At 35.0% G+C, this 25,409-nt stretch overlaps 2 protein-coding genes across 2 annotated transcripts; one reads left to right on the top strand and one right to left on the bottom strand.

Annotated features, from left to right (window-relative positions):
- Positions 1–82: 82 nt before the first annotated feature.
- LOC128997644 (ionotropic receptor 75a-like) lies at positions 83–9,853 on the top strand. Its single transcript, XM_054423283.1, has 12 exons — positions 83–226; positions 760–966; positions 2,113–2,199; positions 2,537–2,712; positions 3,523–3,690; positions 4,405–4,527; positions 4,945–5,042; positions 6,017–6,228; positions 6,328–6,479; positions 8,400–8,525; positions 9,041–9,158; positions 9,710–9,853. The coding sequence occupies exons 1-12, from the start codon at positions 83–85 to the stop codon at positions 9,851–9,853; spliced, it is 1,755 nt and encodes a 584-aa protein (XP_054279258.1).
- A 4,524-nt stretch (positions 9,854–14,377) lies between these two features.
- LOC128996682 (solute carrier family 35 member F5) lies at positions 14,378–25,003 on the bottom strand. The gene is made up of 10 exons (XM_054422116.1): positions 24,538–25,003; positions 23,235–23,372; positions 22,746–22,802; positions 21,855–21,968; positions 20,733–20,885; positions 20,069–20,251; positions 18,104–18,266; positions 17,260–17,419; positions 16,392–16,637; positions 14,378–15,478 (listed from the first exon to the last, which is right to left on the bottom strand). The coding sequence occupies exons 1-10, from the start codon at positions 24,670–24,672 to the stop codon at positions 15,409–15,411; spliced, it is 1,419 nt and encodes a 472-aa protein (XP_054278091.1). The 5' UTR covers positions 24,673–25,003; the 3' UTR covers positions 14,378–15,408.
- Positions 25,004–25,409: the final 406 nt, after the last annotated feature.

Here is a 25,409-nt window from a genome sequence, read left to right as displayed (position 1 = left end):
ATGAATGATAAATTTATAAGAGAATATATATTTAGTTCAAAGTTATATTATTCTAGGAAGGGTGGCCATATTTCAAGAAGTGATGAATGCTGGCCATTTTGTATCTGTAATGAACATTGAGGACCAGAAAACCGAAGAATTCAACAACTCCATGCGCTTGGACTATGGAAGTCTTGGGGTAGTTGTGGAAATGAACTGTGAAAATGCTAACACTCTTCTTACATGGGTATATAAAACATGGTTAAAAAAATATTTAATAACAATCTTAAAAACATTTATTTTTTTATTTTTGAAATAAATTCTAAACAACTTCTGTTTTGTTACCATGTTAAGATTATGTATGTGTGCAAGTGGGGCTTTTATATTAATTATCCATAAATTTGCCAAACAAAACTTTTACTAACACTTGACATAATTAATTCACATATTCTCTTTATTAATTAAAGTTGGTAAGATACAAGTTACATAAGAAATACACTGGAAGTCATTGCTTGGAAAGTAAAAAAAGAAACAACGTAGACGTAGTTAAGTTGTAATATCTTTAAATATTGTGAAGCTTACAACACTTCCTTCTTTCACTTAAAAAACTCTTTTCCTCTGTTAATAAACAACTACAAAATTTATATCAGTACAGTGCTTATTTAAATTATTCAATCTATGCTTAAATACAACAGAACCCTGAAATACACAAGGAAAAACTCTACAGAATAAATAAAACCATGGAAAGTCAAACTGTTACCACAGCCCTGTACATTACAGGCGTCAAGAAACAAATTGTTTACCACCAACTATCACTGGCTGGTTGTTGATGAGTCAAACAAAACTATAGAAGAAATTTTACTCAATCATGGTGTGGAATTGAACCTGGAGAGTGAAGTGATGTGGATTAACCAATCAGAGCCTCTCAGAGTCTACGAGGTGTACCAAACTGGGACTCTGCCCCACGGACAGCTGGTGGTCAGTGAGGTAAGCTACAGAATGTTGAACAGCTGTATGTTTAAAAACAAGTACTTTTATATATTAGACTAAACATCTGATTTATACAACAAAAGTGCTCAAATAATAGAATGTGTATTTGAAAGGTGAAGTTTGTGCCTGCAGTCAACATTTTCTCTTACTTTTCAATGATTTAATGATGAAACTAGGTACAAATTAAGATGCTAGTTTATAGTAAATCGTCCTTTTAGTTTTGCTTAGTAAAATATTTGGTTAGGTATGCAACAGGAATCAGTGATAATTCGGGAATTAGCACCTTGTTGTGGTTCAAACTATGTCTATTTTCAATTTAAAACTGGTGACAAATTTAACTTCGGAATGAATGGATTGTCGTTTTAGTCATGACCAAAGAGATAACTAGCACCCAAAGTCAAAAAATAAAATCTCAAAACAGTGTTCTGAGAGTGAATATTTCATTTATCACTACAATATGCACTACAGTTTCCTGGTATTTCCATCGTCAAGATAGAGAATGAACCTACCAAGTTAGATGTGGACATTGCTTAGTTGCTTTCAAATCAAACTAATTAAAATAGATAGTAACTATTGAATGTTTAAATGAGAAATGGCAGACAACCATGATGTGATCTGCTCTGGTGCTAAGTAAATGTCGGCAATTTAATCATTGATTGCCATTTCATAGCTCTTCCTAATGTGTTATCATTGACTATTGGATAGGCAAAGGTATTATCCAGGCTGATTAGTACAATCATAGACTAAAAGAATTAAATATAGACTGTCAGCCGTGCTGCTGTTAGCATAGGTTCTGGCGTCCACCACTGGGATTGCCGTGTAGTTAATGGCGTACAAGATATGTAACTACACGGCGCTCCCAGCGATGGACGCCAGAACCTATGCTAATCGTAGCACGGCTGACAGTCTATATTTAATTAATTTTGTCTATGGTACGATCAAAGTTACACTTGAATGGATTAAGAACCAAGGTGTTGTATTTAGTTTCGAACATTGATTGAGCTAATAAGATTTTAATTTTAGTCAAGTTGCAAGAGCTTAGTTGGTTGTTAATTTTTACGATATACAATAACAGCAAGCTCAATTTTTATGTTATGTGCTTTAGAAACTGAATAGGTGATTTTGATCAAATTTTTTATTCAGATGCCAAATGGTACATGGACCTCAAGAAAATGGAAGCTGGATTCTCGAGTGGACTTAAGAGGTCTTGTGCTCAATGTAACTGAAGTGGTGAGTTTGACAGTTCCTAAAGACATATCCAGAATCACAAACGTCTTAAACGATTTTGATTAAAATTTAATAGGTTATTGTCCTTCAAACAAAATAACACAACCCCCAATGCTGTAAAAATTACAGAACAAAAGTTATCACAACTTTATGATTTTCCCCATAAAATAGTTTAGTTACTTCCACCGCTTCTCAATAATAAGGGTTATTGACAAGCTAATGGGAGAAAGTATGAGTCAGATTGCTGATACCGTTTATTTCAACTAACAGATGTTTATAATTGCATATTTATTATCCTAACAATAAGAGGAAGATTGAATGCCTAAAATTTGTTACGAAGGTGAAGCCCAACTCGGTGGCAGGTCTCGGCACGGCTCAAGCGTCAGACGCCTCCGAGTTGCAAGACTACGATGACATCTTCAGTTACCTGACGGACGATCGCTTCCCCCACCTTGACAGTATGTCCAAGTTCAGCTGGGCTGTCTTCGAGATACAGCAGAATCTTTTCAACTTCAGGTATGTGGTTAACTTACCACCAATGTTTTTTCACATTGAATCTCTTTTGAATCACAATGAATGACAATCGGTGTATTGCGGAGAATTTTGAGAACTTTTTAAAATTTGTTGGCTCTATGAAGAAATTTCCAGTTCAGTTATTGATTTTCAATTTTAAAAAGTAGATATTGTAAACCTCAAAACACACTCCTTTATTTGCTGATTATCTAATTGTATTTTGTTTACAAGAGGTAGTTTAGTTCAGTTATCAGAAAGTGTTTTTTTAATAAGATATTTGGTTAATAAATAAGTTTAAGCCTACAGTGCATGGGAGCCACACATTGATCAAGACTGTGAGGTAAAGCTCGCCAAGATTTTGATCTGATACTGTAAAATTATTTTTCCAGTGGGAAGAACATAAAATCATTAGAGTTACCTTTTTTGTGGTAAAAGCCTTAGTTAAAAGTTCTTACAGAACTTTACTGCAGCAATTTAATCAATTCGCTGTTCAAATGTTGTTGTTCTGGCATCAATATATTTCACCACGGACTGTGTCATGCGTTCTTTTAATTAATCTGTGTAATAATATAAACAGTGCATAGTTAAATAAAAAAAAATATGCATAATCAGTTTGTGTAGTGAAGAGAATATAACATGAGCAAAATATGTCAGATACTAGAGAACAAAGAGCTTCTTTAAGAATCAAGGTTTCTACAAAAAAGTTGATTTTTGAAGGAAAGAGCAATTTGATTAGGAATACATTAAGTATGAAGGAATTGATACACAACCTACTTACTTTAGTAGTAGACAGAACCAGTCTCCATGTTTCAGCGCACGCTTGGTCCCCACTGCATCCTGGGGTTATGTTTTCAACGGCCAGTTTGACGGAATGGTCAGGCTGCTGATGAACGGCTCAGCGGACGTTGGAGCAACCACACTGGCCATCCGACCTCCGCGTCTGGCCGTTGTAGACTACACAATGCAGATCTGGCCTTACCAGTCAGTATTTTACCCAGCAATGTATACTTTTAATAATCTCATGCTGAGGTACATCTACCAATTGATGCCTTTGACTGCGAACTAGAGTATTATATTTCCATCTTAACTCTTAAGTAAGGTTAGCCAATTCAGAAGAATACAAATCAGCCTAGTTGATATAAATCACCAGAAGAGTGTTCTGATGAAAATTTCTGATTTATTTTTTATACAAACTTTTTAACAAAGCCAAATTAAAAGGACAATAGTAAACTGTAGTGTGAGAGAAAAAACTATGAGAGAAAATGGAATTTTAGACAGCATACTCCGTGATTGGATCATTCAACTGTGATTTTTCTTATAAAAAATAAAAACCTGGTCCATATAGATGGAATGTCTATTCCATTATACAAAGTAATGGGTTTTTTGAAGAGAGTGGTAGCCTACCGCAACCAACCCTTTGAGGTAAAATATTTTCCATTTTTCAGCAAGTTTTCCATTTTTCAGGGGAAATGACAGGCGGCAACCTATACTCGCCATTCGACCTCAAAGGGTTTAAGGCCTTTTTTAACCAGCCAAGTTCAAGAGAATTGAAAACTTGGAACCAAATTAATCAAATTAAGTTTCACTCTGTTGAATAGTCAGGAAGACCCGCATTGAGTTATTATCATCCTTAGTCACTTATTTACATAACAACTAATTTATATCAACTGAATGAATGTTATTTTCTGCTTGTAGACCACTGTTCATCTTGCGCCACCCGAGGCAAGGCACTCTCCGAGACACATTCCTCAAACCTCTATCTCCGGGTGTTTGGCTGTGTTCTTGCCTTGTTGTCCTATTGATTTTCTGCTTGATGAGGTACATAAGCTTCAAACATGAATTTTGTGTACACTTTAATTTCTTTACAGTTTTGCTACATATTATGTAAAATTTTGATTTGACAATCATGATTAAAAAAACACTCGCTGAAAGTTGTTACAGCATTGAATGCCAGAGTTCACTATGGTTACTAATTGAGTAATGTAAATTTTTGTCCGTCCATACGATTAACATATTTTTAAACTTTTTCAAGCTGAAATATTATGACTAAACTAGTTGTTATGGATAGTATTTGGATTTCTTTTGGCCTTGAAACAAACTTGAACATTATTAATCAATGGAATACAAAGACCGAATTACCTACAAAAGAAATGATTAAAATTCTACCGTAGTGAATTATAAACGCTTAAAATGTCAAAATTGTGAACTAAACTTATCTGTTTATATTTGTACAAGGTTCATTGATTGGATGATGCGTGTGAATCAATCGTCAGGTGATAGACTGTCGTGGAGTGGAAGTCTCATTATTCTTATTGGTGCAGTTTCTCAACAAGGCAAGAGTTTATATTTCAATTTTATTTTATTTTGTCTTACACTTTGTCTTAATGGTATGGTTCAACACAAATCAGCTGTGTTTACTACTAAACAGCTGTGCAATTTTAACTTTCTAACAGAAAACTCATACAATTCTCTAGTCCTTGTAAACCAAGCGTACTAGCATTACTGTCGATGTTCTGATTCATCATTTTTATGCCTTGAAACCCTATAAGAACAAGATGCAGATGGATATTTAAATAACACCAAGTCACATATCAACATGCGCCCTATTAACATGTGTGAACATTTTGAAATCCGTGAAATCCAAATTCTCCTAAGAATAGCAAGGAGAATTAGAAGGTGTAATGGCCATGAAAACCATCTTTCTATTTGAAAGAATACATTGACTCTAAGAAGTGCAGAATGTTAGGACATTTTCTGTCAGGTTCTTGAATAATAAGTCACATTTAAGTGGCCTGAAACTTTTATTCAGATATAATAAGGCATGTGGCAAAATAAACTGTGTAAAGAAAGCATTCTCCGCAAAAGCAAAAGCGACCAAAGGAAGGCAGGAGAACAAGAAAATAACAGATTCACGGACAATAAAAACAAAAGACATCCTTATGGGAAAACAATGACATACAATGTAAAATAACTTGTATAAACAGTATACATTGCTACTTAACAACATTTTCAACTCTTAAACAATCATTATGATAACTTTTTTGAAACTCTTGTGTCAAGATATACCATTTTTATAATAACTCAAGATTTAATTGTATTGGCTTCTTCAATAGAACCTCTAGTGCTAAAACAATAAACTTTACTACATTCTGTTTGACTACAAATTGTTGACTACATTCCTTATAACCTGTAACTTACGTACAGCGCAAGCAAGAGAGTGTAAATGTGGATAATTTAAATCAAATCAAATCTGAAAACAAAGGTACAGCATCCCTTTAACATATCAATCACTCAAATTTTTGCTCAGGTTCTGCTCTAGTGCCTCGCCAAGTATCCTCTCGATTGTTGTTCTTCTTCCTCTTCGCTTGGTCAACCATCCTGTACCAGTTTTACACCAGTAGCATCGTGTCGTCGCTGCTGTCTCCACCGAGACGCTATATAAACACTCTGCAAGATCTGGCCCACAGTCCGTTCATCATCGGCTTTGAGAAAGTGCTTACGTCTAAAGATACGTTGACTGTGAGTAGCCATACTCTGGTCTTAAAGTTCAATAATGTTAGTAATCTCTACAAATTATTTCACAAATTACTTCTCTTTTATGTGTTTCGCTCATTCTAGCGCTACAGTGCCATACTGCCAGTAGTTAGAGAGATTTACGAGAAGCAAGTGATTCCACGCGGCGACGCAGCCTACTACACACCTGCCCAAGGCATCAGGTGTATGCAAGAAGGTAACTTCGCCTTCTACGTTGACCCGGCCTCTGCATACAGGTGTGGCAATCTTACCTAGATGGAAATTTTTATTTTATTTTAAGGATTTCATAATTTTTATTCATTGTTTTTTGAGTTCAATTGTGCACATTACCTGTCTGGTTTTAGTGTTTCTGGTTGAGTGATTTTTTTTCTTTTGGATTCCATTGGTTTTTATCGCAGCATAATAATAATTTTATTTATGATAAAAATTGATAAGATGCGATTATGACACTTGGTTGGAAGGGGTCATACACATATATATTATGTAACACACTAAGGGGTGGAGAGAGGGTATGGCATAGCAGCACGCTGCGTTATATGGGGGAGGTGGGGTTTTGGCTCAGCGTAACGTAACGCACACATTCCTCTTTAAAAATAAAAAAATAATCAAATTGATATCTAAATGAGTTAGTTATATAAAGATACGTCCACGTCTGTCATGCTGGCTTAATAACAGTAAAACTGAAAATAAATACGGAACGTGTTATGTAAATTTCTGCTTTGCTTTACAGCTTTGATTTTTGTTCCCTTTTATTGGGCAAATCCATGTTCCACTAGTAAAAACTTAAGCTGTTATTAAAGTCTATTACGATTGAGCTACGTAAGGTAAGGAGGGTGGGGTGGTGTTTATTATGAACTATTACTTCACTATCAAGCGGGTACAAACCTCAAATGATTGATTCCACGATACAAAAGAAAAAATGGAACATGAACATAAACAAAGGAAATTCAGAGAATAAATACATAAAAATACAGTACTATGGAAAAATCAACCCCACCATTACCAAAATATTTATTAGAAACAATACGACGGTTGCACAATCTGTAAACAACACACTTCAAAAGTTTTTCCACAACAACCATAGTCTATAGAATTAATCTATAGAATTAACTGTGACAACTGTCCAATCAGTCAAACTGAAAGATCTTTCACACAAAGATTTAATACCTCACTACATCACAAAATCAGCAATCCAGGTATATTGAACATTTAATATCAAAATTGCACAGCTAAACATCTTGATAAGAACATGGAAATAGTTTTAAATATTACCAAAATGTCTAAAGCTTGATGTTAAAGAAGAACCCACCATCTAAAAAGTTAAAAAAACTCGACACCCTCGTAAATGATCAGGCTTCTTTCCAGTCAAATATTATATTTGATATACATATATTTACAAGTTTCTAATCAAAGAATTATAAAATAAGAAGAACAAAACAAATTGAAATACAGGTGGCACTGGAGAGAAGAAGAACCATCATGATTCAGTCAGTTTTATTTGGTCTGTGGCAGTGATAAGACAGTGCTGACCAGCCTGTATAGTGTACAGTTTTAATCAGTTTTATCAATTTTTATTCCATTTCAAATATTTTATGAACATGACAAGTTTCAATTATCGTGATTGTGACAGTTTTTTTAAAGAATCTATTGAGATACCACAATGTATTAATACATTGATGATGTGGTTGCATACAAAATTATCTGATGAAGATCTAAAGGAACAATAGTCAACTGTGGTTGGACAAGGTAATCATTTTACTTTATCCTTACAAATATGTGAAAATTTGCGTGCTTTCAAAAAATTTGGGTTGTCTGATTACCATCTGAGATTCTTTATTAAAAATGCACATCCACCAATGTATTGATTTCTTCTTTAAACTTTCAATTTTGCTTTCTCCAAAATTGGATGATTTTACTCACAGAGGTATAAAGTACTGATAGCATTTCTGTATATGCTGTGTACAGCTTTAAGGGGTTAACTAATATTCAATTCAATTCAATTATTTAAGATGGGGACGCCACTATGTCTTAGAATAATATTATAAAATAGAACATTAAAGTTGTCACACTTCCTTATAGTATTTGCTATATGCAAAACAATTTATTTATATTCAAACCTCTTCTCTACAAGCTGTTTTTTCTCTGTCTTCCAACAGGTTAATAGAGGAGATGCTATCAGAATCTGAGATTTGTGATCTCGTAGAAATTGCATTGAATCCTAAGGAAGTTCTGGCTTTACCCTTGCAAAAAGGATCACCTTACAGAAAACTGCTTATCTATGGGTAAGCATTCAGCAGGTTCTGTTTTGTAGGTTCCTATTTTGGATAGATTTTGTCATTGCTTAATGTTATCGTGCTCCGTTTATTTAAATTTAGTAAAAAAACTACTTATGCCAAAATCGGCTTCACAACTGGTATAGCTGTAGGTATAGGAGTGGCGACTCTATATTTATTCCATGTTCTGTGGTTTCAATACAGTATTCTGTTATTTAACTCAAGATCTAACTAGGCACAGATTATTGTTCAGTTAAAGTATAAATAGGTTCCTATTTAGTTTGTTCAACTTTAAGATACGCCATTGGCAACTTTTTTAGGAGAATCGTAAAAATACTGGTCTTATTACTACCTAATGTCACCCGTATGTTAGGTAGCCCAATGACGAATGGCATCTGGATCCAGAATTGAACCAGCGACCTTCAGATTTGAAGGCAAGCGCTATAACCACAACATTTGGCCACCCAGACAATATTATAACTAATGTTAACTAAAACCTAAACATTATTTGTATATCTATCTAGACAACGTAAAATGATGGAGGCAGGAATAATCAAGAGGGAGGTGAGACGATGGCAGAGTAGACGTCCGATTTGCACCACAACTGATCATCACAGCAAGAGTATACCAGAGACAGCACAGGTAAGCTGTTTGGAAGGTGTAAAACTTGCCCATAAAATCTCATAAAGAGAATATATCCTACATACAAGAGCAAATCATAATAAACATCATCAGCAATGTGACACATACTTTCTCCCAGCTTGGCAACAACTCTTGCGGTGGGAGTAATATGGTATTTTATAGGTAAAATGGTTCGAGCCGTCTTTGTGAAAATCACAAGAGTAGTCTGTACCACACACATACAGACATCACTTTAAGGGATCCAAAACAAATATGTCCACTCCAACCAAAAAAAATGTTGACGAAAAAAATACTTTCTCCATATAGGCCTAAGTTACTTTTTTATAAGGGAAGAATTAAAAGTTTAGTAAATTTGTCCTTATTCATGTTTTTTTTTATGCCATAGGTATTTGATTAGCCAGCCCAACAATGGCATCTGAGTACTGAATGACTTGGGATCAAACTAGTGACCTTCAGATTTGAAGGCAAACAATATAACCACATCTATCGACAATATTATTCTACAATCTAATTCTTCAATGTATTTTCAATGAACCTTATAACTTTCTCAGGTTGGTATGGCCGAGATTTCTCCAGCTTTACTCTTGCTGTTGCTGGGATTGATGGTAAGCCTGATACTTCTATTCTATGAGAGATCCTACTTCAGATACTGCATAAAGGCAAATCTGTCCAAGCAACCACTTCAACTAGAGTAGTGTAGGTGGGCAAGATCACTGTAAATGTAATATTGGGGGTTTGCACATTGATACAGTACAATAGTCTCCCCCTTGTTCAAGCACTTCAACACTGGACCCTAAGCTCAAATACCTCAAAATCGCCAACGGATTTTATCTAAGTGATAATGCTGCAACCTCTAGGTCTAGCCGGAAGTAATGTAAAAAAGCCCCAGGCTAGAGCCAAGCATTATTGGAAAAAACACTGGACTATTGTCTGAATAAAAAGTCCGAGCCAACAGAAGTTAGTCAAAATTAAACAAACGTTTCAAAGCCACATATATGAGCAAAATTAGAAAACTAATGCGTGGGTAAAAAAAGGGAAATGTATACACACCAAACTTTGCTGGACGAGTCCAAACCTTTTTTTTGCCATAATAAGGCGAGGTGTATGCGTAAGTCATTTGGTGACGTCCAAACCATCCAGGCCAAAACAGATTTAAACAAAAGTAGAGGTTTGTTTGTGTAACTGTCACTTAGCTAAATGAAACACACAAGACAGTTTTAGATTATTTTTAATATTGCAATTTATATTAAAATAATTTACATGTATACAATAAGTTAGAATATGGTTCACTAGAGTTAGACATTATGAAATATCATTGAGTCCAACTATACGGGACCTTTAACTTTAACATAGTGTCTGAAAAAAACCATAAATGAAATTTACAAGTATAACTGTTTTAGTTACAAATTTGAAATTATTATATGTAATGGATCTTTGTTACACACTTTAAATTCTTTTTTCTAAATATACTCTTTTTATCTGTTGTTCATCACAATATTAAAATCATATTGTTACAAGAAAGAAATTGCCATTCTTTATGAATAAATACATTTTAAAAACCATAAGCATTTCTGCTTTGAACTGCACCGGTCCATTGCATTGTGGTTAGACAAACCATGCAATACATCTACAAATAAAAAACATGAAAACTTTGATTGTGATTCTACTAAGGAGGAAAAGTCATCATCAACGCACCAACAAAAACAATCGTGTGCCATTTAAAGATCAGGAGGTATAATCGGTTACTGGTTTACCACTTAATCTTCAACTCTTTTACCATGGTTTGTCTATTCCCAGTGCTAAATTAAATGAAAATACCAGTAATCAATTTTTGATCATAAACACAATCTTTTTCCACTACACTGCTATAGTACATCTGGGTAGTGGAATAAGGACGGAGTTGAAGTTCATACACAAATTTATAACATCCAGAAAAATTATTTTAAAGATTAAGGTTTGATAAAGAATATAGACAATCAACCAAAATTAGGGTTAGAAGGACTAATTCATAGACAAATTCAATTGCATAGAAGTGGTTATGCAAGGTTTAATCTGATAAAAGAATGATACAATTTACCAACCAATGTAACATTAATTTTGCATTATTGGAGTGCTAATCAAGCTCAAGTTACTCAGAAAACAACAACAAAAGTAACAGAAGATTAATTATTAAATTTTTTTCTAAGAATGGCAAATTTTGTTACGAGTTCTAAATAATTGTGGATTGCCTTATGGTCTTAGGAAATCCACTTCTTCAAACTATTTTTGAAACTATCAGTTTGCCTTCACCAAATAATTTGGGAGCATCCATTGTTACATATTATAAGGGCTACTTATTTAAACATTTGACACAATTTGCATAAAACCAATTTTAGTAACTAAAAGGTTTAATTTAAAAAATACATTTTTGTGATACAAGTTTACTTGCATACAAACAGAGTTTTCAATCAAAAACGTTAACAACAGATCTCACGTAACATTTTGTAACAATCTCACAAATGATTCTGATCTAAGGTAAGGTTAATCAAAACGGATAATTTAAGTAGCTTATTAAATGATACGTCCACTGAAATTTACTGAAAAATTAATTTTTGTTCAAAGTTAATATGGATTAAGATTAAATCATCTTCTCTAACAATAAATTACAATGTGAAAGGGTAATCAGTAGTAAATTTAATAAACTTACTTTTAAAATAGAAACAAAATGCCAAAATACTAAATTGCATACTAAACAAACATTATAAGAGTGTACATAAATAAAAACTAATAATACTAACAATAATCGTGTCTTAAACTATAAAAATGAATAACACATTAAGTACACTGTAGGAAGCGATATATTTCCATGACTAGCTGAAAGAAGAGTAAAATACTCAAGGTAAAACATTACCACTAATGTTTGTGAAAAGCAACACAACAGAAAAACAATAAACAAACTCTTAGCTTTAAATAATATAACGGTAAATAAAATAAAAATACAATAAATAATAAAATCATCCTAAAGCAAGTGGTGAGGGAATTATAAACGTATAAATATAGTATTAAATATAGTATTAAATATAGTATTAATAAGAATAATAAAACAACACAAACACTTTTGATGATTTGTTCTTGCAACAGGAGAAATTTAATCAACAATGATAATAATCTCTAAAATTAATTTTGTAACACAATACTACAAGCCTACGATGCAACTCCTTAGTTATGCCTTAAAACTCCAACGAAATAACAGGGAAAATAGCTGGATTGGAAGGCTAATGGCTATTCCTGATCAAAAAGATTGAATCTAAATCATAAAAACTGTAAAATAACAATACAAGAACATTTTAAACAAATGCATTCCTTTGAAAGTTGAACCAATGGTTTGTACAGTGAATGCAGGTACATAGTTTGGTATTTTGTTTTTTACTATACATAAACAGCTGATCTTAAAATCGTACATGTGTCGTGCACTATAACCACCCGGACAATTGTGTCTGGTAAAATTTGGGAGCCTTTCTGAGAAAAAAAGTAGAGCCAAACTTCAAAGGGAGCAAGTAAAAGTATATTACATTACTGGTCTTGAAAATAGGTGTTTACCGGACAAGTGTTTTCGTTCCCGTGCGAGACGAAGTCGAGTGCGGGTTTATGATACGAGTACGGTAAACACATTTTGGACAAGTGACGTACGATATTTTACGCCATACTACTCTAAGCTAACTTAACAATAAAAACTCTGAACGAAAATTCCCATTGACTAAAGGACTAACAACACTACTCATAATTTCTAAGAGAGGTTATGTTTTTGTTTAAACCGAACCACTCATTGCCAAATATAATCAGCTGGTTGGTGTCCGCTAAAAACTCATTACAGTACAGTAGTACGCGATGAAACCCCATTTGATTAAGCTGGCGGCAAACAGCTGTTTTCTGGACTAAATCCTTGTGTGGGAAGTTCGTCAAAACAGTGTAGTGTGGCGTAAAATAACTTACAGTATACAATACTAATGTTTTTTTTAAACAAGCGCAAATCAAATCATAATAAACTGATCTTAAGAGATTTAGTAACACTGATGTACTATGCTTAGCTGTAATACCAGTATAATTTAAAAGTTTTGAGCTTTTTGTTAAGATTGTATTGTATACCAAACTAACTATTTTAGATGGATTACACCCAAATATTCCATATCGGGTACATTTGGGTGTAAATACACAGTGAATACATGGTAAATAAATATGTTTTGTCAACATCACTATGTATTTGACATTCAAACCAAATCAAGAGCCTTTTTTGGGACTCGTCGCTTGCAAGACGAATTGTAGCAAAACCAGTGATTAACCCAGAAAACGAGAACACAGGGAACTCTAATGTTGACATAGCTTATACGGCTATGCAAATCTTTATACTTATACGAGTGTAATTTTTATTTTAGAATATTGTGTGAAGTATAATACTGATTAAGGTAATGAGTGTTCTACTCTTTGGTCAACATCAATTGTTTTGAATAAATTAGACACTTCAATAAAGCTAGAGCAAATGAAAATTCAATGTAATCTGTAAACTTGAACAAATTGAAATATAAATATTGAAATTGTTTTTATTACAAATGAAATTTTTAATTCATATGTAGAGTGTCAACATTTTTAAATTTGGTTTGGTCAAGATGATTGATAATTTTCTATTTGAATTATTTTTTACAAAACTTATTTTTATTGTTGAAAATAACCAATAAGAAATTCATTTATGTGAATCTTTTACAGTAGACTCCCGATTATCCATGATAATGATCATGGATAATGCAAACCTAACCTGAAATGCCTGGTAAATAACTAACACTTATTTTGAAAGTATAATTTAGCTTTAATACAGGTTTAGATAAATAAACCCTTTTAAATGCGGTAGCGGTGTAAAAACCTTTCAACTTTGTTTCACAAACTTCTATTTACAAAACAAACAATATTTAACGTACGTATAGGCCTGGTAATAACAAAAATTTAAACCCATGAAATGTAGCTTATCAACTCATTGGTTGTAATATAATTGGTGACTCATCAATGGTCAGTGAAGTAAATAAGGGCAACTCTATAGTCTGCATGCAAGATGATGGACCTCCTCAAGCTTAAAACCTTGGTCACCACTGTATAACATATATTTATCTTTCATAAAATATGGGGAGCAAGGTTTTCTAGTGGTCTAGAGGACAGGACTTCGGTCCCCGATGTCTTGGGTTCAAATCCCTCCAATCATCAATGGATTTTATCTAAGTGATAATGCCGCAACCCCATCTAGACCTAGCCAGAAGAGTGGAAAACAATTCCGGGCTGGATCCTAGAGAAACAGACTATATAGACATATAGACTAATAGACATATTTTTTTACGATTGTGGTTAATCCACTTGTGGATATTCGGGAGTCTACTGTACATGTAGTAAAAATGTAGACTGCATGTTTTATTTCATTATAAACTTGGCTTGAATAAACCAAAAATCTCTACTATAATAATATATATTTTTTAATAGATTGGTAACATAGTTATCAAACTAAACTTTTGAAGTAATGGAATGTTAAAATGCTTAAGTTAATTTAATGGAATGTTTAAGAACTTATAGTTTTAAATGCTCAATAATGCTTTAAGATTTGATTTATTTGTGTACATTTTTCATTTTAAAACCTGTAGATATTCACAGTCGCAATGTTCAAACTTTAACTCTCAGTGCTCTAAGTGACAGACTAGATGATATTGTTGTGATCCCACTAGAGAATTGGCAGCTTGACGGAAGCATTATAATGCGTGTGCCTCTTTAATACTCTTGGTCAGCGAAGCTATTTACTATCACCAATACTAAAGCTTTTGCCAAATCCGATACAATTCCTTGGCCTAAAGCTATACAATACTTTTTACATTCTGATATATGAAAAAATACCTAGTAAGAACAAACATAAAATTGGTAAAAAAAATGTATTGTTCTCAGAGATAAAACAGACGAAAGCTAACAAATCAAAGAGTACAAAATTGGCAAGTTCACCTACCTAAACACATAATACCGTATAATATTGTGCTAATTCGTATAAAAATATTTAATTCGGCTAGTTTTTATGAGGAGACACTTTGCTAATAAACGACAAACGGGAAAAAACGCAGTTGGACATTAAATGGAGATGGTAACTTAACGATCACACGTCTCGGCGCAGCCGAACGTCATCGAGATCTTGGGGTGAGGTTGAACAAGGTCACTCAAGGTCACACAAGGTCATTCAAGGTCACCAGCCTCAGGCCTCGTGGTCTCCGTCATTGATCCCTATGAGTGACTCAGTCTGTTCTATTTCACAGTCTGCCAGTCTGAAAAGTAAAAGTAATATCATTTAGTTGACAAATATAAATGATCAAGACAAGTTGCACGAACACACAATGATGAAAACCTGGTTCAACAGAGCCCACTTCTCACGATGGATTTACATGAATTCACTGATTGATTGTAAACATCTAACCATTAGGCAATGCTAACTCCTGTTCTAAACTTACAAAGTTATTCCCATGTCTTCAAAAGGTGTTTCCTCATCTCTATTTCTTTTTCAGGGACCATACATGGACAGTTAAGATCGGTTCTTTGAGAAAATCAAAACGTTTATCTATGGAATTTCATCAAGCTGTGCTATTGCTAGAATTAATAGGAATCTGCGCCCCGAAGACCTTACTTTATGTCGGGTCCGATCAGGAAATAAATGGATTGCTTTTGAAAGAACTGATAAAAAAAATATTAATTGTAATACTACAATTGGTCTGCATAATATCGTACATTTTCTACTCAATATCGATGTGATTTGTGATTGTTACACGGTCACAGTAAAGTTGTGAATGTCTTCTGCAGTCACGGCAAAATCAGGAAACTCTTCCGCCGCGGTCACGGCGACATCTTCATCTTCCACTGTTATTGTGGTAAAATTTTTCACTTTGTGTATCTTCACATGGGCTTTCTCAGATAAAAAAAAATTATTTCTGGCCTGAACCAATCCCTTAGACCACTGATAGCCTGACCCGGCCTGAAAATGTTGGGGACCTGCAGACCCCTGGCATTCATCAACTACACATGCATGGCAGCGATAAAGGTATTCCTGTTTTTAAACATTTAAAACTGTTAATTATTTCCTATCAGTTGAAACTATTCACAAACATGGCATCTTACTTAGAAATCTACCGTCTATCACAATGGTCAAAGCAGAAGTATTTTGCACATCAAACGAGAGACACTAACCTGATAGATCTTCCTCGGCGACACAGCGTGTTGTACGCTCGGCGCACCAGGTCCAACACCGGGTCACAGTTGTCATAGTGCGCCAGCAGCGTGACGCCAAGGAACGAGAGGAACACAGGGAGTGACCCGACGTAGAACAAGCCCGGGTAATGGACCCGTTCAAACATCACGTCCGCCACCATAGACAGCGGGATGGTGAGGCTGAGCGCCACAGTGGCTATCAGGGAAGAGGTCAGGAAACAACCCCTGTAACAGGGAGAAGTATTTATACACAGTTTAAATCAAGAGGTATCTCTTTATTTTAATTTGTCTAACAATACTTTCGTAAGCTAGGCTCTATCGAAGGATTTTTTCACATTACTTCAAGATAGTCCGAGAGGGTGTTGCATTATCACTTATTAATCCATTGGTGATTGGTGGGATTTCAAACACTAAACAAGCTGCCTTGGTGATTTTATAATTAAAGTAACGTTTATGAAAAACATCAGGTAATGAAGGCGAACTACTCAAACTTTTTATTCCAAATGTTGTATCAGGAAGAGCACTCTCCTGAAGGATATCTCACACCTTGAATGATCATTGGCAACTTGCTAAAACTGTTACATTACATTACCAACTAAAATATGAATGAAGGATGGGTGTAGAATGGAGTGGATGCCTGTGTAGCTTTGTTACTAACTGTTATCAGCAGTTTCTTTGGCCAGGCTCATTTAATAGTCAAATAATCAAAAACAGCTGGGTCCTGTTTTGAACCATCAACAATTTTTAGACTTTTCTCTGGATCAAACAGGCGAGCACCTACTCAGCAATTATTATATCACATTTGACGTTGAACGCTACGAGATTTAAGTATGTTTTGTTTTCTCACCACAACCACAAGACCTCCGACAGCACTGTGCCCACCAGTCCGTTGACGAGGAGGAAGAGCCACTGGTTCCTGTTAGGCCACTCAAACCTCTCCCAATGACTGTAGTGGAGAATGAAGAACATCGGCCACAACAGCATCATGTTCAGCAGACCCACGAAACCTGACGACAAAGCTTACTATAGTAATAGTGATCTGCAAATCATTTTTGTGTTGTCTGGAATCCCTTTAACATAAACTATTTATGATGATTCTGTCAGGTGATTTTCATCTACAGCTGGATGACAATTTTTCAACGACTAAGTGGGGACTTAGTCTCATTTTCATTTTCAGACAAGTATCCTAAAAAGGGGTTTTTAGGATACTTGTCTGAAAATGGACAGCTTTTTTCCACTAATAACCAAATATTCAGACGGAGTAGTAGTACAGCACTTACAAGTTATATGCAGTATGTATATTTATTTTGTAAATATATATATATATATACATATACATTTGAACACATAATAATTAATAACCAAGCGCCCTTTTTGAATTAATTTTTATTAAATGTATGTTATAATGTAAAATATACATTAGTCACATTTTTATGCTTTTGGATATTTAAAAATAAAATCCATTAAAAATCAGGAGACAAATTTGGATTAGAACTTATGTCCTGAGCCATCAACTCAAAACAGTAACTTTAAAACTTCACTAAGGGAATAAGGGAAATATTTCTCCTGATAGACTATACTCTAACTCTGTATGATAAATGTCTCCTGACCCCCCCCCCCCCCCCAGTCCCAGGTAGACAGGGATAGGTTCCATCATACAGTCTATAATATTTCCAAAAAGTAACACTAACCGAAGAAAAGTGGAATGTCCATCTTGTCTTCATGATCGACTTGTCGCCGTAGGAACACTAAGTAGGATGCGTAGAAGAAGGAGCTGATGAGAGACAACACGACACCAGAGGACACGTGTTGTGCTGGATGTTCTATGTGTGTGTCTGACATGCTCACTATGGTCTGTGGAACATAAATTATAATAAAACTAAGTACTAAATAAAACTATTTAAACTTCAACAATACTTTGATAAAACCCACTCTACATTTATTTGTAGGTAATCTGGACAATGCAAATTGTTGATTCCTGTGAAAGTACTAAATTAATAACCAAGCCAAACTGAAAGACCTTATTTTAAATTACACTATATTTTACATTACATCAACTATCGCAAACAACAACTAAGGAAGAAAATATAAATCAAGACTGTAGCACTTTAGCACTGTAACTTTTGAGTGGGTTATTAAATATGTTATTTATGAATAAAGAGATTTAGCTATAGCTAATCCATATAGATTGGATGCCTAATACAGTATCCAAAAGTATGGGAACGAGCAAGTCTAATGGTAGAATACAAGGCTTTGTCCCGAAGGTCCTGGGTTCAAATCTTGCCAATCACTTATGGCAGTAGCTATGTGATAATGCCACAACCCTCTAGGACAAGCCTGAAGTTATGTGTGATAGTATTATGTTACTAATCCTGGGTTCAAATCTTGCCAATCACTTATGGCAGTATAGCTATGTGCTAATGCTGCAACCCTCCAGGCCAAGCCTGAAGTTATGTGTGATAGTATTATGTTACTAATCCTGGGTTCAAATCTTGCCAATCACTTATGGCAGTATAGCTATGTGCTAATGCTGCAACCCTCCAGGCCAAGCCTGAAGTTATGTGTGATAGTATTATGTTACTAATCCTGGGTTCAAATCTTGCCAATCACTTATGGCAGTATAGCTATGTGCTAATGCTGCAACCCTCCAGGCCAAGCCTGAAGTTATGTGTGATAGTATTATGTTACTAATCCTGGGTTCAAATCTTGCCAATCACTTATGGCAGTAGCTATGTGCTAATGCTGCAACCCTCCAGGCCAAGCCTGAAGTTATGTGTGATAGTATTATGTTACTAATCCTGGGTTCAAATCTTGCCAATCACTTATGGCAGTAGCTATGTGCTAATGCTGCAACCCTCCAGGCCAAGCCTGAAGTTATGTGTGATAGTATTATGTTACTAATCCTGGGTTCAAATCTTGCCAATCACTTATGGCAGTAGCTATGTGCTAATGCTGCAACCCTCCAGGCCAAGCCTGAAGTTATGTGTGATAGTATTATGTTACTAATCCTGGGTTCAAATCTTGCCAATCACTTATGGCAGTAGCTATGTGCTAATGCTGCAACCCTCCAGGCCAAGCCTGAAGTTATGTGTGATAGTATTATGTTACTAATCCTGGGTTCAAATCTTGCCAATCACTTATGGCAGTATAGCTATGTGCTAATGCTGCAACCCTCCAGGCCAAGCCTGAAGTTATGTGTGATAGTATTATGTTACTAATCCTGGGTTCAAATCTTGCCAATCACTTATGGCAGTATAGCTATGTGCTAATGCTGCAACCCTCCAGGCCAAGCCTGAAGTTATGTGTGATAGTATTATGTTACTAATCCTGAAAATAGGTGTTAACACTTGTGTTGTTAACACTTGTTAACACAACTACCACACGGGACAAGTGTGGTAGTTCCCGTGCAAGACGAAAGCGAGTGCCAAGTCTCGTAAACACATTTTGGACGAGTGACGTACAATATTTTACGCTATACTCCTCTAATCTAACAATAAAAAAACCTGTACAAAACCTTATTTATTCCCAAAGGACTAACAATCAATACTCATAAGGTTATGTTTTTGTTTATAACCACTCATTGCTAAATATAATGAGCTAGTGTCTGGTAAAACTCATTACAGTAAAACAGTGTAGTGTGGCGTACAGAGACTTACCAGTCCAGTGACCGTGATGCAGACCGCTACAAGCTTGGACAACGTAAACCTGTCCCCGGGACTAGAGGGGAAGAGTGCGGAGAGAAAGAGAGTGAAGAGAGCCGAGGTGGAAGACAACACCGTCACCATCCCTGCCTCCGTCTGCGCCAACGCTGCCTGGTATGTGTAACTGGCGCAGAACCACTGCAAAACATTCAACATTCGTATCAACTGTTGTACCTGGCTTACTATCTTATTTTATAATTGATTTCATAACTTTAAATCAAATATTAGGTTTGTTAACAAGAAAATGAAGTTGTACAGTAAATTTGGAACTTATTGCTGAGGACTTTGTCACTTAAACATATCATGCTAGAAGTGTTTACTAAAACTATAAATCAGTTGTTTGTTGTTTATGCTAATAACTTGCCCCTTACTGAGTTAAGTAAAGCCGTGCGAAAATGGCACATATTAATTGGGTTAAAAACTTGTTTATGAGGCAAAAGGAATACTTCAATACCCCTTTACCTTTCATAGAGTGTGTAAGCATAAGGCAGTTATCAGATGGCTAAAAATACTAATTTACAAAAAATTATATTTGTTGATTTTAAATCCATACAATTAAGATTGTTCTGCCAACCTCAATCAGGTTACAATCAATTAAATAGCCTATGAACTGACTCACCAGGATGCAAAACATGGAAGCAACCTTGCAGACTTGTTCAATGTCGAGTTTGTTGGCCGCTCGACGATACATCTCCGTCGCCCGCAGACTGGCCGAGTATGACAGTCTTGCCAACAACGCTTCTGTCGCGTCCGTCTCAGACATGTGCCTCACCTGTAACGTAACAGTTGCTAGGGTGGCAGCACTGGCCATTGGGTTTACAGTGGGAAAAATGAAGATTGGTTTTAACTCATTCTTCTTCAACTTGGGAGTGCCTAAGCTTAATAAAAGAGGAAAGAGTACTTACGGCAAAATTACAAGCTAGTACCCAGCTATTTTATACTCAGCCACAGAGAAGTAAGATACCGTACTTAGGATACATAAAATTCTTCACTTACGTGGTGTCTAGCACCAGTCGCTAGTGGTGTCTAGAGCAAATTCTATTTGTCATCCCTTACCGCTCTCCTTTCCCCCTCCCCATCAGGTACTACAGAACTCATGCTGTAGGAAGACCCTGTGCACTACAACAAACTGCTGTAGAAAAATGCTATGTGGCGCCATTCGGGCTCTTCCTTGCTCGGTACAAGAACATTTCCGCCCCAGAATACCAGAGCTAAAAGCACATGGTTGTCTCATAAGCTTGTATCCTCTGTATCTTACTTCTCTGTGGCACAGCATATAAAATATAAACCATAGAAAAGCTTCAGTTATCATTATTATCATTATCAATAGAGGTGGGGACACCACCTAGGCGCGTGGATAAAGTTGACACTGTCGGCGACTTCCCACTCATCGGATTTTAAGCAAATCGTAAAACTATCCAAGTGTAATAAACAGTCTTGTGTTTCTGCAACAATTAGGATTGTCTTGACGTTGGAGTAAACTCATTAGCAGCAGGAATTGTATATCATATTTGATGACACACTTGTTTTTAAAACTGAAGTGTAGCTTGTAGGCTTAACCTGTGTAATCAAGCTTTGTACTCATAGGTGAACGAGATTCAAATCAGTTCTTTTTACAACCCCAGCTAATCTATGTTAGCTAATCATTAATCATGAGCAGGATATAATGTAATTTACAGAAATAGACAAGCTTTTTTCAATCCAATCAAAACGTTAAAGAGCGACAATCTGTTCCATTTACCTCGGCTAGTTTGCTGAAGCGCACGGAGCGATTTACAGAGCACTCGTCACTTTCGGTGCCGGAGCTGCGATCACTTCGCTCCGGGAACTTGATGGGAACGAACGTGGGATCACTCTGCAACCAAACACCGCAGAAGACATTAACTACATTGTGAGAATAGCTTTCATATTTGTAACCAACAAACATAAGTTAACACATTTGTGTAACCATATTTCTACTGTGAAAAAAAAAGAACTGGATATAACCTCTTCTTCTATATTATTGTTAAAAGGTGTAATTCACCTTTTTTGGCAGTACAAATGAACCCCAGAATGGCTGTGAAAAGTAGGCCAGAGTTGATAGTATAATTAAGAAAAAAAGTTATGATAAAAGTCTTTCTTTGTGGCAATAATGATTCAATCTCATTAGCAATAAAAATAATACAAGTATGTTTATATAGCCTAATTGAAATGTTATTACACTTGCTGTTCTCCAACTCCTCAAATACAGTTATTTATTTAGTATACGGAATCTGAATCATCTAAAGCCAAGGTGCCTGTGTCATTTTATTTAAATCTATCAAAAAACTTATAATATAATTTCAAGGATTAATTTTAATTTTTTAGGATCAATTATGTTAATTGTTACACAGTCTTGGTGTCTACACCACCTCCCATTCGACAAGACACACAAGATCGGCATAAAAATATACAAGAATTCAACAAAAGAAATTACAAGAAATTTTAGATCAGCCAAAAATCATAGTTTAGACAGTTCACAATTTCTTTGGAAAAAATAGGAATAGGCTTACAATTTGTGGTTTTTTAAGTGGTACAATTGGTTCTAGGCTAGAGCCTAACATCCATTAAAAGAGAATGTTGGACACATATAGAAAATTAAAAAAAATCTTACCAGACTCGTGTTGGCGTCTGTGTAGTAACTTTCATCTTCCATGTCTGGGTCTATGTACTGCAAGACAGAAAACTCACATGTACAATAACTGGGAATAGTGTTAGATTATCCATACAAATAAAATCTATAAATGATAAAACACAAGAAACTCCTTTGCACACAAGAATTATTTTCCTTGATCCTTGGTGCTGGGAAAGAAAGTGTTTGTAGTTGAAGTGCTAAGAATTTTATCAGGAGACCTAATAGTTCAATGTAACCATTATCAGTAGGCATATCAAAATTTAAATATTAATACAGTATAAAGACAAAAAATATGTCTAGTACCAGATTTTACCGAATTTCGAGAAATATCCAAACTACTATCCAGACATTGCTTTTCAACCTACACATGTCTGTAGTGTTCAACAGTAACTGGTACAGAAAATGTATTCACAACCTTTCAAACTTTCACTACAAGTTCAAACTTTTAAAGAGAAACTTATTACTCACCATGTAGTTGGCTGGTTTGTTGCACTGGTCTCTCCATGGTGGGTAGAAGCATAATCCTAGCAGATAAATAGTGAACATGGACGTCTTCACGTAGGTACTGAAGAATGGTTTCTCAAATTCAGCATTTTTATATATGTACTGAAAAAAACAAAGGCGTTCTGCATAACTCAATCACTTGCAATGTACAGTTGTAAAAGAAATTGTTTGTCGTAGGTAAATCCAGATGTTTTAACAGAAAACCCATTTTTGTGCCTATTTCAAATTCTAATTATGTCCAAGGTAAAAAATGATTAGGCTAGCCTGACACATAAAATTGTTTTCCCAATTATATAATCCACAACAATATTAAAGTTTTTGCCATGATCGTGCACAAGACAGCGAGGCAATCTGGACATTCCTACAGTTAGTTTTGGCCAGAGAACTCACTGGTTGGATGTTTTAGCACTTTGGCTATCAAGCTCTAACAAATTCCCCAACTTTGATGAGCAACAGGACAGAAAGTCTTTGCTAGATTTAAGTAAGAATTTATCCATTAGGAGGACCAAGGAAGTTGACAAAAATGAATTCAGCAGTCCAGCCTTAAAACTGAATTGTTTAGGCCTAGTCAACCAAGTGAGAAGTAACTTGATTGTAAGTTCGGACAGACTTCCATATCTGTTGGCACTAATATCGAATGAGTAGGCCTACTTTTTATCGATATATCTAACAATCGATATATCGATAAAAAGTACTCATTCGATATGTTTGGTTAGTTAGGTTAGGTTATATATCGATTAATCGATATATCGATAAAAAGTACTCATTCGATATAAAAAGTACTCATAATTCGATATTAGTGCCAACAGATATGGAAGTGTCCCCGTAAGTTCATACATGTAGAGCTAAGTTATATAACTTGGTAACAAAAATATTAGTTAACTTACTTTAAACTTAGCCTAAATTAAGATTTTGGCTGTCAGTAGACAATTTGGCAGTTCTACAAAGCTTCCTACGATATAAGATTGGCTTAAAATCGGTATCGGTTTTGAATTTCGATATTAATTTAGAAGTAGGCCTAATGGCCTATTCTTAGGCTAGCCTACAATTAACTAAGTTAAGTTAGTTATTACAGTGTGCTGTAGCAGTTAGGGTAGGTTTATTTTCAATTTATACAATGAAATGGGCCCTCTACATTGTTTAACTTGAAAATTCAAGTTAGGCTAACGATTATAAAAGGTTTCCACTCAGACATCCTATCTAGCCTATAGCCAAGCTGTTAGTATTTTTTGTCTAAGTTCCAATTAAGCTAAAGCACTTAACTTACCTTTGTTAATTCAGAAGAAGACACCCAAATAACATCGACTAACAGTAAAACAAACAAACCTAAGAGAAGACGCTGTGATTTATTTAACATTCCGCTTGCAGAAGGTTCATTGGTTCTAACCTCAAAAGCTGACATTGGCAATCGAATGGTTAGGTTTTATGTCAACCATGTAAACTTAATACTGACTAAACTAATGCTTAAAATGTGTGAATATATCAATATTGCTTGGTTTGAACAGTACACAGTTATTTTAGTCAGACCCCGGAACTATTATACACCAAGATTCGAAGCAAGCTATGTTTAACATTTGTTTGAGTTTGTACTTGCAGCCTAACTCGCTTTTCACAGCATTCATAGTTAATAAAACAACAAGAGGATATGCCAAACCTTGGCTAAAATTCAGTAATGTGATGAACTCTGCTTCTAAAGAATAATTATTAAAATATATCCACAAACATAGAGTTAGTTATCGGCTTTTACAATTATGTACTACGTGAACGTGAGTTAAGAAATTCTGAGAACATCATCATAACACATAAGTTTCGTCTGCTACCTACTGAACTGACAATCTGTCAAAATTGCAGCTGTTGAAGCTCTTTTTTTCTAGCAACAAAATGTCTTGCTTCCACAAGTTTACCGTAAAGCCAACTTAAAGTTTAGAATTTGGCTGAGCAAAAGGGGATAATCATGTATGTAAAAGTTATTATGCAGTTGACTATTAATATCTACTTTAGATTAGCAATTACAGATATTTACGTGAAACATTTGTGAAACGGAATAAATTTTTTTATGATAGTTTAAACATTTTGGAAGAATTTATCAATGAATGAAAATTGTACCGGTAATTTAGCCAAAGCTTTGATTTAGTTAAT

This window comes from Macrosteles quadrilineatus, unplaced genomic scaffold (genome assembly GCF_028750875.1).
Source record: "Macrosteles quadrilineatus isolate MER2022 unplaced genomic scaffold, UCM_ALF_1.0 Scaffold_6__1_contigs__length_79288215, whole genome shotgun sequence".
Taxonomy (NCBI): Eukaryota; Metazoa; Arthropoda; class Insecta; order Hemiptera; family Cicadellidae; genus Macrosteles; species Macrosteles quadrilineatus.
The sequence above is the reverse complement of the archived record's forward strand: the minus strand, read 5'-3'. Positions and strand labels throughout refer to the sequence as shown.